The sequence below is a fragment of the Argiope bruennichi genome, chromosome 10, assembly GCF_947563725.1.
Source record: "Argiope bruennichi chromosome 10, qqArgBrue1.1, whole genome shotgun sequence".
In the NCBI taxonomy this organism is placed as follows: domain Eukaryota; kingdom Metazoa; phylum Arthropoda; class Arachnida; order Araneae; family Araneidae; genus Argiope; species Argiope bruennichi.
Genome location: NC_079160.1, coordinates 9503497 through 9518216, shown reverse-complemented (window position 1 = coordinate 9518216; position 14720 = coordinate 9503497). Strand labels below are relative to the sequence as shown.

The 14720-nt window shown below is 26.6% G+C and overlaps 1 protein-coding gene across 1 annotated transcript in view; it reads left to right on the top strand.

The window, feature by feature from the left end:
• Window positions 1–14720, top strand: part of LOC129988231 (DNA polymerase alpha catalytic subunit-like) — a 39262-nt gene that overhangs the window by 15235 nt on the left and 9307 nt on the right. The window contains exons 15-28 of the mRNA XM_056096402.1: window positions 1415–1534; window positions 2834–2918; window positions 4183–4337; window positions 4948–5064; window positions 5788–5966; window positions 6252–6381; window positions 6485–6595; window positions 7620–7716; window positions 9156–9271; window positions 9673–9813; window positions 11453–11575; window positions 12258–12290; window positions 12914–13006; window positions 13560–13765. Of these exons, the coding sequence (XP_055952377.1) occupies window positions 1415–1534; window positions 2834–2918; window positions 4183–4337; window positions 4948–5064; window positions 5788–5966; window positions 6252–6381; window positions 6485–6595; window positions 7620–7716; window positions 9156–9271; window positions 9673–9813; window positions 11453–11575; window positions 12258–12290; window positions 12914–13006; window positions 13560–13765 (1706 nt within the window). The remainder of the gene's footprint in view (window positions 1–1414; window positions 1535–2833; window positions 2919–4182; window positions 4338–4947; window positions 5065–5787; window positions 5967–6251; window positions 6382–6484; window positions 6596–7619; window positions 7717–9155; window positions 9272–9672; window positions 9814–11452; window positions 11576–12257; window positions 12291–12913; window positions 13007–13559; window positions 13766–14720) is intronic.

The following is a 14720-nucleotide window of genomic DNA, read 5'->3' as shown; positions in this document are numbered from 1 at the left end:
GAAGTTAATATTTTAGAAAAGAATGCAATTTGTTCTTTTTTTTATGATTCTTTACATATTAAAAGTATATATATTTATTTATAATTATATGCATTTTTTGAAATGAATATTATGCATTTAGATTAAATTGCAGGATGCTGAGATTGTGTCTAATGTTTAGAATGGTAGCTTTTAGCATTCATTGAGATCTATACAATAGAAAGAAACATACTTTCTCAATATTCTTCCATATTTATTGGAACATATTTGATCTTTTTATTTACAGAACAGCAAGTTCGGTTCCAAGTTCAAGCAACAGAAGTTCAAATGCGAGCTTTTAGCTTTTATAGGTTTATTTTGTTTATTGGAATGGTATATGAGTTCTTAAACACCCTTCACTCTCTCTCAGTTATACAGAATAATGAAAATATAAATCAGGGGGACAATATGTATTTTTAGATTCTACAGAAGTACAAGATTTATTAAAACTGAATGAACAAATCTTGAACCTCTAGTTCAAAAATTAGAAAGTTCTTCCTCTCGGGGTTTTCTGATAAAAAAATTTTTTAAGTATCAGTATTGTGATATTTAAAAATTTAATCGAAATTAAAAATAAATTTAAGAGCAATTTGATCTAAATATATATCTTGGAGTCCAAAATTTTTTACTGTTAGCATATAGTAGTGGAGAAGGCAATTTAACAGCATTTAAATGTTTATATGCTCTATAAATATATTTTCCTTAGGGTTAGGGGAAAATATCCTGTCAGCTATTGTAGCTCATTGCATAATCCAGATTTTTATGTTGTATAAATTGGGGAAGTGAAATTAAACACAATCTTACCCTCTTTCTAGTGTTATATAAAGTATTTTACTGTAGTCAATGGTTGTGCAGTTTTAATTTTTTGGAATAGAATGGAGGCTTCATTTTGTAATGTAAAAAAAAAAAAAGTGAAAGTGCTTTTTGGTGTTATTAATTAAACAGGTTTACTTTTATTGAAAAATACTTTCCTCCCTCTTAACGGTTTAATATAGCATCTCACACGATGCTTGAACATTTGTTTAAAAACTTACTGCAAAAAATATCTCTTTCTGTTGAACTGTTACTTTTATTTGAATAATTGATTTATAAAAAGAGGAAGGAAAATAATTGATTATAGGTGTCACTGTTCAGCAACCTGTATTGGAGGGAGCATAAATGCTTCTGGAGATTTTTTTTTTTTTTGTCTAGTTTGTATATATAAATAAATCATGCAATCCAAAATTTCTTTTTACTTTTTATTACATTATTTCAGTGCTATTTTATCAGTTATCTTGTAACTTGTTTATGGCTACAAAATATTTTTCCATTTATGATGATACTACTGAATTTTATTGTTCAGTTCAAATTATTACTAATTTATACATCATCAGGTATTCTTCTTTTAACATTTTAGGCCTTCACTACTAAAATGAGCAATCTTGTCTGTGTGAATGAGAATTTACCCATACCACCAGTGGTACTCATGTGCCTAAATCTGACAACAGCTGTGAATTCTAAAACTCAACAGAATGAAGTAAGTTTCCTTGTAAAATGAGGTTATTGATTATTTAATGATCATTCACTTTAAGTAGTGTGTAATATATGGAATAAAATGCAAACAATATTTTATTACAATGAAACTTTTGAATAACAATACTAGCTGTAACAATAAATTTGCTTATTATGATATTTTCTTTTGTCCCAGTAGAATTCTTATTTACTTGATGTATTTTGATATGGTTACAGCATTGAACAGTATCCAGATGTATCTTTCTGTAACAATAATAATACTTTTGTAAAATGTTGGTACACTTCTATGCAGATTTCTTTCCATTTATCCAGAAAGCAACTATTTATCCTCTCTCCACAAAAAATAGGTTATGCTTAGCAGTTAATGTGCAAGTTGTTTGTTGCTTCTGTCTTTGGAAGAGCACTATTGTTTCTGTTTACCCATAGTTAGCACTATTTATTGACTATTTGTTTCTTTAAAATTTATTTGTGGTTTATGAACACACACGACATGCAACACACACGACGAAAATAACGTTTCATTGTAAACAGTAATTGCACACACAACCACAGTCCACCGACAACAATGCCTTTGAATATCTGTGGGCCACACTCAAAATAGGGGTCCAAAAATACAAAATTACAAAAGAAGCCCATTTAAAGCAAGTGTTGCAAGAAGAATGGAATAAAATATCTTCAGATACCACCAAAAATTGGTCGAAATGGTACCACGACGTTTAGAGGTCATTATAAAAACCAAAAGACCTGCAACTAAATACTGACACTTTCTTTCTATGCAAGAAATTACAAAAATTTCATTGGTGTATTCTCAATTTTTTGAGATAAAAATCTGCATACGTTTATTTCAAATGCTTCTGAAACTTTTCAATTTAGAAATTGTTCGTTGATTTTTATTTGTTTTTACTTTAAATTAAACCATTTGTTATGTGTAAAACTAAAAACATGCTTGCGCTTCTCGGTAATGAGTTATTTATATTGAAAGTCGGATTTATCAAGTAAAAGTAAGGCGTATTCTCAGTTGTTTGAGCCACTATATATTATGTATTATTCTGATTGATAGTGTCTGTATTGAATTGTTCTGTTTTATTTTCAATATGCAATAAATTCTTTGGCTTCATTATTGATAAATTTAATAAATATAAATATAAATTTAAAATATTTAATGAACATTTTGTTTGTATTAATTTAATTTAAAACTGAGTTATCTGTAAAATGTATAAAAATAATTACGTTTTATTTATCAAGTAATTCATTAAATAATATGCTAAATGTATTTAAAGAAATAATTTTGCTTATTTTTTAGATAGTTGCTGTATCTTGCCTTTTGCATCAGGGTTTTCCATTGGATAAAACTGCTCCATCACCCCAGTATCAGTCTCATTTCTGTGGTTAGTTGAGTTAACTATAGCTTTTGCAATTTTTTTAAAAATATAACAAAATATGAAGGGGGTACCCATAGTTTTATGCTCTGCTTGAAGCTTGTAGAATATATATTTTGTACTAAGCATGTATTATGCAACTCCTTACCAATTCAGTACTGTGTGGTATTGCACAGGAAGGTTTTTATCTATCATCCATCCTGATTCTTTTTACTGTAATTATTTTGTATTCTCTGCCTTTTTTTTACAGGAAAAATTTGCATTTAAATGAGCAATGAATGACCATTAAATTTTGTTTCCTGATTGGGAAAAACACTGCAGATATTATTGTGCTTAAAATACTTATTAATAGAGATGACTTTTGGGGAAAAAACCCAAGTATCCAATTGAGTTTCTCTTTATAAAAGTGGTGTTATTCTAGATATACATTAAACAACTGAGCAGACAAAAATATTTAGAAATTTTTTTAATTCAACAATGGATCGTTGAACATATGACAAACTTTACTTTGTCTTGGAACTTAGTTCAGAAAATTTTAACAGAAAACTTAGAAATGAGATAGGTGTGGCTGCCATATTTTCACCAGGTTCTTACTGATTGGCAAAAAGAGGATTAAATGGAATACTTCAAAAGAACAGTTCCAAGCTGTTTTAAATATTTTTTTCGTTATTGTTGTCATTATTTATTTTTTTTATCGCAGTGCTAAACTTATGGTGCTGCAACCAAACAACAGTCAAGAGAATTTTCATCTATTTTTTTAAAATTGGATAGTATAATTTGAGTTTGTTTCACAAATTCAGACCATTTATCAAGTTTTCTATTTGGAGGTTCTTAGTATATTACATAATATGCATCAAATAAACATGTGGTAGATGTGGGATTGTATTTCCACAGTGATAATGCATCTGCTCACATGGCCACCTTTGTAGTCATGGTGTGCCAATTTTTTACTTAAAAGAACATGACTTCCTTGTTTTATGCACCTGACAGCTATAAATGATTCTTCTTATTTTTGCATATGAAGGAGCATGAAGGATACCAACTTCATGATGTAGAAATGATAAAAAAAAAAAAAAAAAAAATGAGAAAGGACCTGTCTGCTATTATAGCAGATGAATATAAAAAATATTTTCAACAATAGAATCATTGATGGTAGAAATGAATTAAATATAATAAAGAGTACTAAGTTTTTTGCAAGGGTACATTTTTATTTAAATGAGATTATTTCTGCAATGGTTTATAATTTGATGAAATTGTTACTCTATTTTTACAGTACTTACTAAACCAAGCAATGGCATATTTCCTTATGACTTCAAAGAGGTCCTCACCAGATATAAAAATACAAAAGTGGAAAGGGTTGATTCAGAGCGAAGTTTACTGATTTATTTCCTGGCAAAGCTGCAGAAAATGGATCCTGATGTTGTGGTGGTAAGAATAATTGTTGTCATTTCTTATAAAATATATTATTTTGTTCCATTATTTTTTTTAACATACTAGCTTTTATATAATCTTAATCATTGGTTGAAGGTTTAAAGATGTGCATCATACTCTCGCTATTACTTTAAAAAAAATTTAATGAATATGATGGCCATAAATTACATGTGTATCTTTCTCTCATAAATATTGTTAATAATTATCAATATTAGATCCTATTTTATTTTATTTTTTTCATGTGATCATTATTGGTTTTATTTCTGTTTTTATTCTAAGTACTTTATACCTATTTGGAAAAATAAATTACCAATTTTTCTTTTGCCTGATTAACATTTGTAATTTTTGTTATGTTCATGGCTTTAGAGAACATGTTCTAAATTTAGTAAGGCTAGTATTACTCTAACTTCAATTGAAAGGTATGATTTAAGAATTTTACTGTAAATATTTGTTTTTAATTATTCTTTTGGTAGGCAGTAGCGAATATTTTTATCTCCAATATTGGAAGGGGCTAGGTTTGTGATTTGTTTAGATATAAACAAGAAGAATGTAGAATAAGAAATATGTTGCAGTATTATATTTAGTTTTTCTTCTATGTGTTCCTAAGGGTCATGACATCTTGGGATTTGATTTGGATATTCTTTTACACCGTATGGTGGTGCTGAAAATTCCCAACTGGTCACGTGTTGGTCGTTTGAAGAGAACTGGCCAACCAAAGCTGAATGTAAGTTTTTGTTATTATTATTATTGCTTTATTATGATTTTAAATATATATTCCTAATTTGATCCCTACTAATACTTTAGCGTTTTTAATTTAAGTAGATAATTTATTTTCCTTTCATTTTCTTAAAAATATTTCATAATTAATGGATTATATTTAATAATTCACCTTGAAATGAAATTAACCTTGTCCTTGCTGATAAAGACTTCTAATGACTATACTTCATTTCAGCATTGAAAAAGATTGACATTTGAACTGTTTAAAAAATATATATTTGATTTTGTTGTTTAGTTACTAGATTTCATTATTATAGACATGGTAATATTTTTTATAGTGATTTTTATTGTTGCTGTGAAGTAGAAAATTTTACTTTGATTATAATTTATAATCAGTTTTGATTTATATATATAGTTCATCACACAATCTATTAAAGAAAGTATACTTTCTCTAGCACACATTTATTTAGGAAACATATAATCGGATATTTAACTAGGTAGAAATGGAAGACAGAATTCAGTTGATTATATTGCTTAATTTTGTACTTCTAACATTTCAAGGAATCTAATTTTATTTATATTGTTTGTATTTTAGTATTTTTTTATTTTACACATTTTTTTAAAACTATTTGTTATCTGTACTTTGAGATACAAGATTTTCCAATTATGATTTTTTCTTATTTCATTTGTATCTATGGATTATTTATTTATATAGATATTCTTGTTTTAGATTGCTCAAGGAGGCATAGCTGAAAAAAATGCTACTTGCGGTCGATTGCTGTGTGATATCAAAATATCAACAAAAGAACTCTTACGGTGCAAAAGTTATGATTTAGAAGAGCTTTCTAATCAAATTTTGAGTCAAAAATATTCTGAAATAACTTCAGAGTTGGTTCACACTCTATTTATGTAAGCAATATTTATTAATGTAATCTTCATAGTAAGTTTTCTATTATAACTATTTTGAATCAGTCATGCTTATGGATTAATTTTTTTCTTTCATCATTTAAATGGTAAAGATTTATATAATTAACTTTTATTATTAAATGTTTTCTGAGAGAACAAGTTTTATTGTGAAATATAAGCATGTGCTATTGTTAAATCACATAAGTTGAAAGCCCATAATGAAGTTTTTTAGTATGTATGCTAAGTGGCTGCAACTCTCAATTCATTAGTTGTGTCTTTATTATTTAGATCTTCCAGAGATTTAATTAAACTTTTGGATCATGGAATGATACGAAGTGAATTGATTTTACGTATTTGTTGCGAGTTGAATGTACTTCCTCTGGCTTTGCAGATAACTAATATTGCTGGATGCATAATGGTATGTTTATATGGTATATATATGGTATATGTTATAAATAAAGACAAAAATAATAATTATTTCTTGTATGCCTTATTACATTTGTATGATTCTTTTCTCTTAGTCACATACTTTACTTGGTGGAAGATCTGAACGTAATGAATATCTTTTGTTGCATGCATTTCATGCAAAGAATTTCATTTATCCTCCCAAATATCAAGGAAAAAAGAATCAGGTAAATTTTAATGCTTTCTATTTTGATAAAGAACATAGTTTGATAATGTTAGACATAATTTACATAGTTTCAGTATAACAATGCATCAGCGATGAGTGTTTGTCTTTTGATCATGTTGTCTTAATATAGAGCAATTGCTTGATGCTGTGATTCTTAGGAATTTTTTATTTTATTAAGTTTTGAAATATCCACACAGACCCCATTATTATAGGAGAGGCCATATTTTAAAATAAACTAGAAATCTCAGTGAATTTGGATAGTTATAAAGGGGAACTAACACAAATATGAATTTTAATTAGAATTGTTTATACAAAACATTGCAGAAAATTGCTAATACTGTAATTTTCCAGAATTAATTATTGTATAGTTAAAAATCTTGTAGTACACAGACAATTGAATTTGATTTTATTTAGCGTAGCAAAATCAACCAAATCCCTAGAACATAGCAAATCTCTACAGTAGCATTAATGGTCTCCTATCCTGTATTCCCTCCCATTTTCAAGAGAAATTTCAAAAGCTCTACTTCAATGTGCATTCTCTCTAAATGTATCGTACAATTTTAATTTAAAATAAAAATTTCTTTTGTAATGATAAGTTATATTTCTCCAAGTATGGGAGCCATGATTTAATTAACAGTATTAATATGATGGGCGAACAACTGCTTGCCAGAAGTAGATAGTTCTGTATTGTTACATGAGAAAGATAATGTATTTATTGATAAAATGTCTAAATCTTTGTTTTGTTTCTGGAAAGCAATTCTATTATTGTTAGTACTAGTTTCTGTTTTAAGTCTGTAAAAATTCTTTCTATTTAGAGATTAAAACAGATAGAATTAAAATTTCTTCATAATTTGGTTCCAGCTGAAATGTATTGATTATATTAGTGTTTTAAACAATATTAATTTTATTAAAGATTTGCAGGCTTGATAGAATCTTTGTCTGCTATCAGATCTGTTTTCCTTAATTTATTCAATACTTAATTACTCTTGTGATTAATATTGTTCTGTTAATTGATTTGTATTTAGGTATCCTCTGAAGATGGAGAACAGTCAGAATTAAGCAATAAAAAAGGACGAAAGAAACCAGCCTATGAGGGAGGTCTAGTTTTAGAACCTAAAAAAGGTTAATTTCCATTTTTTTGTAGTTATAAGTTTTATATGTAGGTTTTTTTTTTTTTTTTTTTGTAATTCTTGTGTTTACTTCTAAGAAAAATAACTCATGTTTATACATATATTTTCTTAAGATTCTGAAATTAAAAAAAAAAAAGTTTTTGTTTTAGATTCAAATTTTGATTGCATATCAAAGAGGACAATTTATATGTTTATAAACATTTTTCAGTGTTTTAAATCATTTCAGAAAAATAATTGATTCATTGAAGGATTGAAAAAGTAGTATATTCTTAGTTCATTTTTAATTTATTTTATATAGTTTAAGATATTAATGTCAAAATTGCTATACTTGAGTGTAAAATTTGAGACTAAATTTACAGATGATTTGAAGTTTTATAGTGTTTGCATATATACTGATGCATATACTGATGAGATTAAAAAATATAAATTAATGAAACGAGTTTAATCTTTTTAAAGATGTTAAATGTGCAATTAATATTAATTTTTGACTATTTTGCTGTTGTACAAAATGCTTTAATGAAATAAGCTGCCATCTTTTTTTATTTTTTTAAACCAAAATTGCCATTAAAATATATTGTAAAATAAGCTTTCAACAATAATCTATTGAATGCATATTAAAAATATAGTAAAATATTAATACTCGAAAATATTTCATTCAAAATCTTGTATGTAGTATATAATTTAGTTTAGTGCAAGGAAAACTAATTCAAAGTGCATAAAAGTTTATTTGTGCATATTTACAAATAACGAAAGAAATGTGTTATCTGTAATTGTTGTATAGATAAAATTAAATTTAAGGTAGAAAATTTGAATTTAAATGAATTAGCAATAGATTATGTGGTTTCTCAATTTTTGCATGACTGTTTTTAAGTAAAAAATAGTAATGTTTTTCAATGAAGATTAGAAAATATAAGTGAGGAATTAAAACCAAATTTGCCTTTACATAGAAATTAAAATGTTTTCTAAAACCACTATGTGATTTTTTTTTTTTTTTTTTTTTTTTTTTTTTAACTTTCAAATAGCACATTTTTAGCATTTTTTTTTTTTTTTTTTTATACTTTTGAACAGCAACATTTTTAGCACTTTGTAAAATGCATTATATGAACGTAGCTGTTTATTGTTCTGAAAGCTATTTTAGGGCAAAATAAAAGTTGTCAAAGAAAGATGTTTTAAATTTTAATCATGCATTTATGCATTGTATTATACAATAAAAAGGAAGTAAATTCTCATTTTTCTTGTATATTTAAAAGTATGTGTATGACTTAATTTTCTTTATTTGATTTCTTTGTTGCCCTATTGTAGAAAATTTTTACTTTAGAGCTGTATTTTCCATGTGAACATTGAAAAAAAAATAATGCTGAGAAAGCAAGAAGTGTTATTTTATATTCTTTTCATTCACCTGAATTCTTAATTATATTTCTTTCTATGCAGGTTTTTATGATAAATTTATTCTTCTGATGGATTTTAATAGTTTGTATCCATCTATTATACAAGAGTATAACATTTGTTTCACAACTATTCCAAGAGTGCCAGTTTCACAGGATGAGGTGAGTCATTTCTATTGGAACAAAAACTTTTGTTTTTACAACAATATTTTTCTCAAAAATAAAGAGTATCTTGAAAAATAATACAAAGCAATTCATTGCATCTTAAGTTGCTATTCTGACAACTGTCTGAATATAATGTGTAAAGTATTTGAAACAATCTTCCCAAAAACCACAATTTTTTTTTCTCCATTTCCTTTATTAAATAAATTAATCAGTATTTCATTTTATCATCTTAATCTGGATAGCTATTAATTATTTAGATTTCATCAGTTTTATTGTTTTACTTCCCTTTAAAATGTTTGTTAAGTGTTTATAGTATTCAAAAAAGTATAATTCATGATTTTAATTAGTTCATTTCCAGAAGCTAGTATTCTTTTAGAGTATAAATATTTTAATTGTAGGAGGAGATAGAAGTGAGTTTGCCCGATTCCACATTGGAACCTGGTGTTCTTCCGACTGAAATCCGTAAATTGGTGGAGAGCCGTAGACAAGTAAAGCAGATGATGAAGGGAAGTGATATCACCAAAGATCGATATGCTCAGGTAAATCAACAGGATTTTTCTTGCTTATAAAGTGACCAACTTTATGTTGCTGACTCTAACATGATATTTTGGATTAAAGAAAATTCTCTTAATTGGCAAATAACAATATTTTCATCCCATTCTGAGAGTTAAGAAGTGATATAAAGATTTGTTGAATAATTTTAGCTCTATGACCTTTTATAATTTTCCCACAGAGATTCTTTTTTTTTTTTAATTCTATGTTCTATAACTAAATTTATTTTATAACTAATTGTAAACTTTTATGACTAATTTTGAACTTTTTTATTGTTTAATCTACAAATAGTTTTAATTAAATTTTTTTCTTTTATTTTGTAATTTTCAGTAATCAAAATCAGTATTTCTAATTTTGATAATTCTAAATTTTTTCTTTCAATGAATGAACCAAATGCCTATTGAGTTAGGATTTAAAATGTATTATGCCTTTCATTAGAACCAATATTATTGTTTTCTGTGAGTATTCAACTTTCTACAACTTTCAACTGTGCTTTTGACTGACTCAAAAATAACCACAATTTTTTTACTATCATATCAACTTTTTAAGCTACAGGGTATCATCATCTCTTTTTCTCAAAAGTTATATAATATGTCAAAGGGGAAAAAATTCAAAAATCAAATATATTGTTTGCAAAGAGTAGTTTTATTCATACAGAATCTATGCATAGTTACTACAAGTTAAATGTTGTATATACAAATAGTATTTTTTTTAACCAAATGAGAAACATACAAATAAGATAAAACTTTTCAGCTTTTTCTGGAGTGTTTAAACTGTGGAGATTCTCTTTTGATGCTCCAACAATAGGCAGTCTTGATAAGTACAGTCCAACTATTTTGATAAGAGGAGACTTTTTTTGCAGAGATAAAAAAGTGTTCTTTCTTTCAACAAATGGCTGATATGGAATGTTTATATCTGGTCAGGTTTCAGATCAGACAATTTTGGTGGCCAATTTGACTACACCAATGCTTCTCATGAGTTTTGCTGTCCCCCTCCCACAAAAAACAGGGATTCCTGTATATCCTTGCTGCTAGCCAAGAAGGAAGTAGACCATTTTAAGGTCAACACAAATGATGCATTTGATATTGTAACAAATAAATGACTCTTTTTATGTCTTGATAGAGAGGTTTTGGATCATATATAAATAAAAAAAGGAACACTGCTAACCTTTAACACAAACAAGAACTTAAACTCTATAACATAATGTGCTTCACTTATTGGAGTGACAAACAATGTCTCACTGCTGTATCTCAGGCTAAACTAGTATAGAGAAGTAGATACTTGTCACTGATATCCTACAGTGTCATTCATCCAGCACCAATTGGATAAGGTTTATGTAAGTTAATAAGAGAGCAAATAGTGCTTCCCATGATCCGATGAAGAGTGGTCACGTTCATGGAAGGTTTAAAGAAAAAATTTGTCATGGTAGAAGGAAATTAACTACAGTTTTGAAATCAGCATGTTTATTTAACTCTAATATTGCTCAAATATCGAATGCAACAGAAATTATGTTGCAAATTATTATCTAAAACATATGTGCATGTTCTTCCTTGGAAGTCGTAAAGCAAGACAATTAAAAAAGTTGATCTGTTTCATAATAAAATATGATGTTTTTCTCCTTCCTAGTATGATATTCGTCAAAGAGCTCTGAAGCTAACAGCCAACAGTATGTATGGGTGCCTGGGATTCACACATTCCAGGTTTTATGCCAAACCTCTGGCAGCTCTCATCACTCGCAAAGGACGAGAGGTTTGGATTTTTTCTCACTTCTCTTGATTGATGTTTTTTTTAAATTTTATTTTATTTATCTCTTATTTTGTTGAATTTTTGCTTTTAAAGTTTATTTCTTATAATAAATATTTTTAAAAGAGTATATTCCATTTCTGCTTTTTTAAAGTTTCACATACTTAGGAACTCTAGATTTATATTTATATATACTGTCTTTATATTAATATATACTTGTTATTGTGAATTTTAAATGTGAATTGCTACAGTGTTTTAAATGCTATAAATAATACTTTTCACTTTAAAAGGCATGGAAAGCTGTAAAATTAAATCCATATTTCAGTATGGTTAAGTCACTAGTTTTACTTTATTTTGGACATAACAATGAACAAATATTAGAATACTGATTTCAAGTAAAGTTTAGTAATAGTCTGATTTTTGTTCTGAAAAATGAATTGACAAATTTTGTAAATATTTATAAATAATCTATGTTAGCAAAATATAAATTTTTTGTATTGTTTAAGATTTTAAATTATTTGTCATTTATAACTAATTTTTTTAATGTTTTAGCTGTGTATTAGTATCATGTGAGTGTTTATCAGTTTTTAATTTAACTAGTAATTTAAAAGAATCTTCCTAACAATTCTGAAGTGCCAATTTTTTAAATGGAAAATCTTTATTTAACTTCTTTCATTTTCATCCGCAGATTTTGTTGAAAACTAAAGAATTAGTGGAAAAGGTATGTTTTATTGTTTTAAAATCTTAATTACAAAAGAATTATTTTAGTATGTTTTTATGTCTTACTTTTCATAATCGTATGCTTAAGAAATAATATTTGGAAATGTTTGAGACCACCTAATTCTAGCATATACTTCATAAAGCAGTAAATTTCGAATTAGAAACCGATTTTTTTCATCATTTGTGAAATAGAATAACTTAAAAAAAACTTTTGTTACATAATCTTCTTTATTTAATTTGAAAACTAGTATGAAATTTTATTATATGAAAAAAACTGTTATAAGATTTGCCACCTTTTATTATTTGTTGATATAATAATTTTTAATATTCAATTTTGTCAGTTTTATATCCTAAAGAAATTTTATTACTTTGAGTGCATTTGTTAAATTGACTATTAGAAATGAAAACTGAAGATAAATTTTCAAAAAATTAATTTGATCCTTGAAGGAGAAAATTTTTTCATTTACTTCCCTTTAAATTTTTTTTCTCAATCATGCTTTTAAAACTATAACAATTAATGATTTTTTTTTCTCTCAGATAGTATTTATGAAATCTATGTATCTTGTGCAAATGCTAGATGTTTCTTTGAAAATATTGTTTAAAGATTAACTTATATTTTTATAGATGGGTCTTGATGTTATTTATGGTGATACAGATTCTATCATGATCAACACAAATCAAACAGAATTGGAAGATGTTATGCAGTTAGGAAATAAGGTTGGTATATTTTAAGATTTTTATAATTTAATTTTATATATCCGTTTCTAACCCACAACTGAGAATTATTTTGTATGTATTATTAATAATAATAAATATCCAGATTTTTAAAAATTTTCTGCATACATTAAAAGTTGCTTTTAATGATTTGCTTGTTCGCTGGGAATATTGACTGTATTTAATTCCACTAAATCTCTTATGCATATCTTGATATTTATAGTTTTAATAATTTTAATTTTATTTTATTCATAATCCTTCTAAAATTGTGGATAACCTTAGAAGTTTGATTGAAATATGTTAAACACTAATAGTAAGTAAAATTCATTTTTTAATTCATAATATGCTATTTTTTCTAATTTCGAAGTTGTAACAAAATCTTGTGTTTGAAAGTGGGAAATCTCAAGAAATTTTTGTTTCGAGAATGAAAGGCTGCAAATGAAATGTTTTTAAACTTCTAATGTAGAATGAATGCATGTTCTGTGAAATGCTTTGTTTTATTATCATTTTTTATTGACAAATTATTTGCTTCTTATCTCTCTTTTCTTCTATGTAGGTAAAGGCAGAAATCAATAAACTGTACAGACTTTTAGAAATTGACATTGATGGTGTCTATAAACCCATGCTGCTTTTGAAAAAAAAGAAATATGCTGCTCTTTCAATAACCACTCTGCCTAATGGTCAAGTTTTGACCAAAGAGGAAATCAAAGGTTTGGACATTGTACGAAGAGATTGGTCTCAGCTGGCTAAAGATGCTGGCCAGTGAGTATTTTGTCTCATTTAAATTAAATGCATTTCAAGATATTTTTAATTTATATATGATAATGTAATTTGCACATTATTTTCCAGTTAGTTCCAGTATTAGGTGTTTTTTTTTTTTTTTCTTCTAATATTTCATGCTTTAAATTGGCATTCTAATAGCATTATTTTTGAATAACATTTAATTCTTTTACTATCTGCCATGATATCAATTTATTTTTTTTTTTCTCAAATTAAGTTTAAAAAATTCTTTCCATTAATAGTATTTTTCAATGAACACTTCTAAAGTCTTATTGAACAAACCTCAAAGAACAATTGGAATAGTTGAGGTGATTTTGATCTGAATGTAGTTGGAATTATGGATTTGCTTTTATTTTCTGATATTGAAATTTTTTTTCAAGTATGTCAAATGTGACACATTACCTTCTCAGATTTTATTTTTGAATATATATATATATATATATATATCATTCAGACAATAATTGTTTCTGTGATTTTTATAATAGAGTGTTGGATTTCTTTATTTGCACTAATGTCAAGTGGGGATAGTCCAGGTGTATATGAAATCTTGGGTTTGACAGTCCTTTAGATTCTATTACAAAGATGTTTATAAAATATAGTATAAATAACAAAATACAGTAAATAAAAAACAGATGAAATACAGTAAAAAATAATAATAATTCTTTAGTTTTATAAATCAATTCTTTTTTACTATGTGTTCTTTTAACATATTACTATGCATATTTCAAACTCTAATCTATGGGTTGAGCATTTTTGCTGATCATCCCAAACTTTCAATTGTTTTTAAGGGAAAATATCTTAGCCTTTTATTCATCATGAAGAGCATAAATTATGTTGGAACTTTTACACTATGTAATGTTAAATCTGTCTACTGTAATAATCAAGTCTTTTAGGTATAATTGATGGAATTATTCAAAAGAATTTCTCTGCATCATGT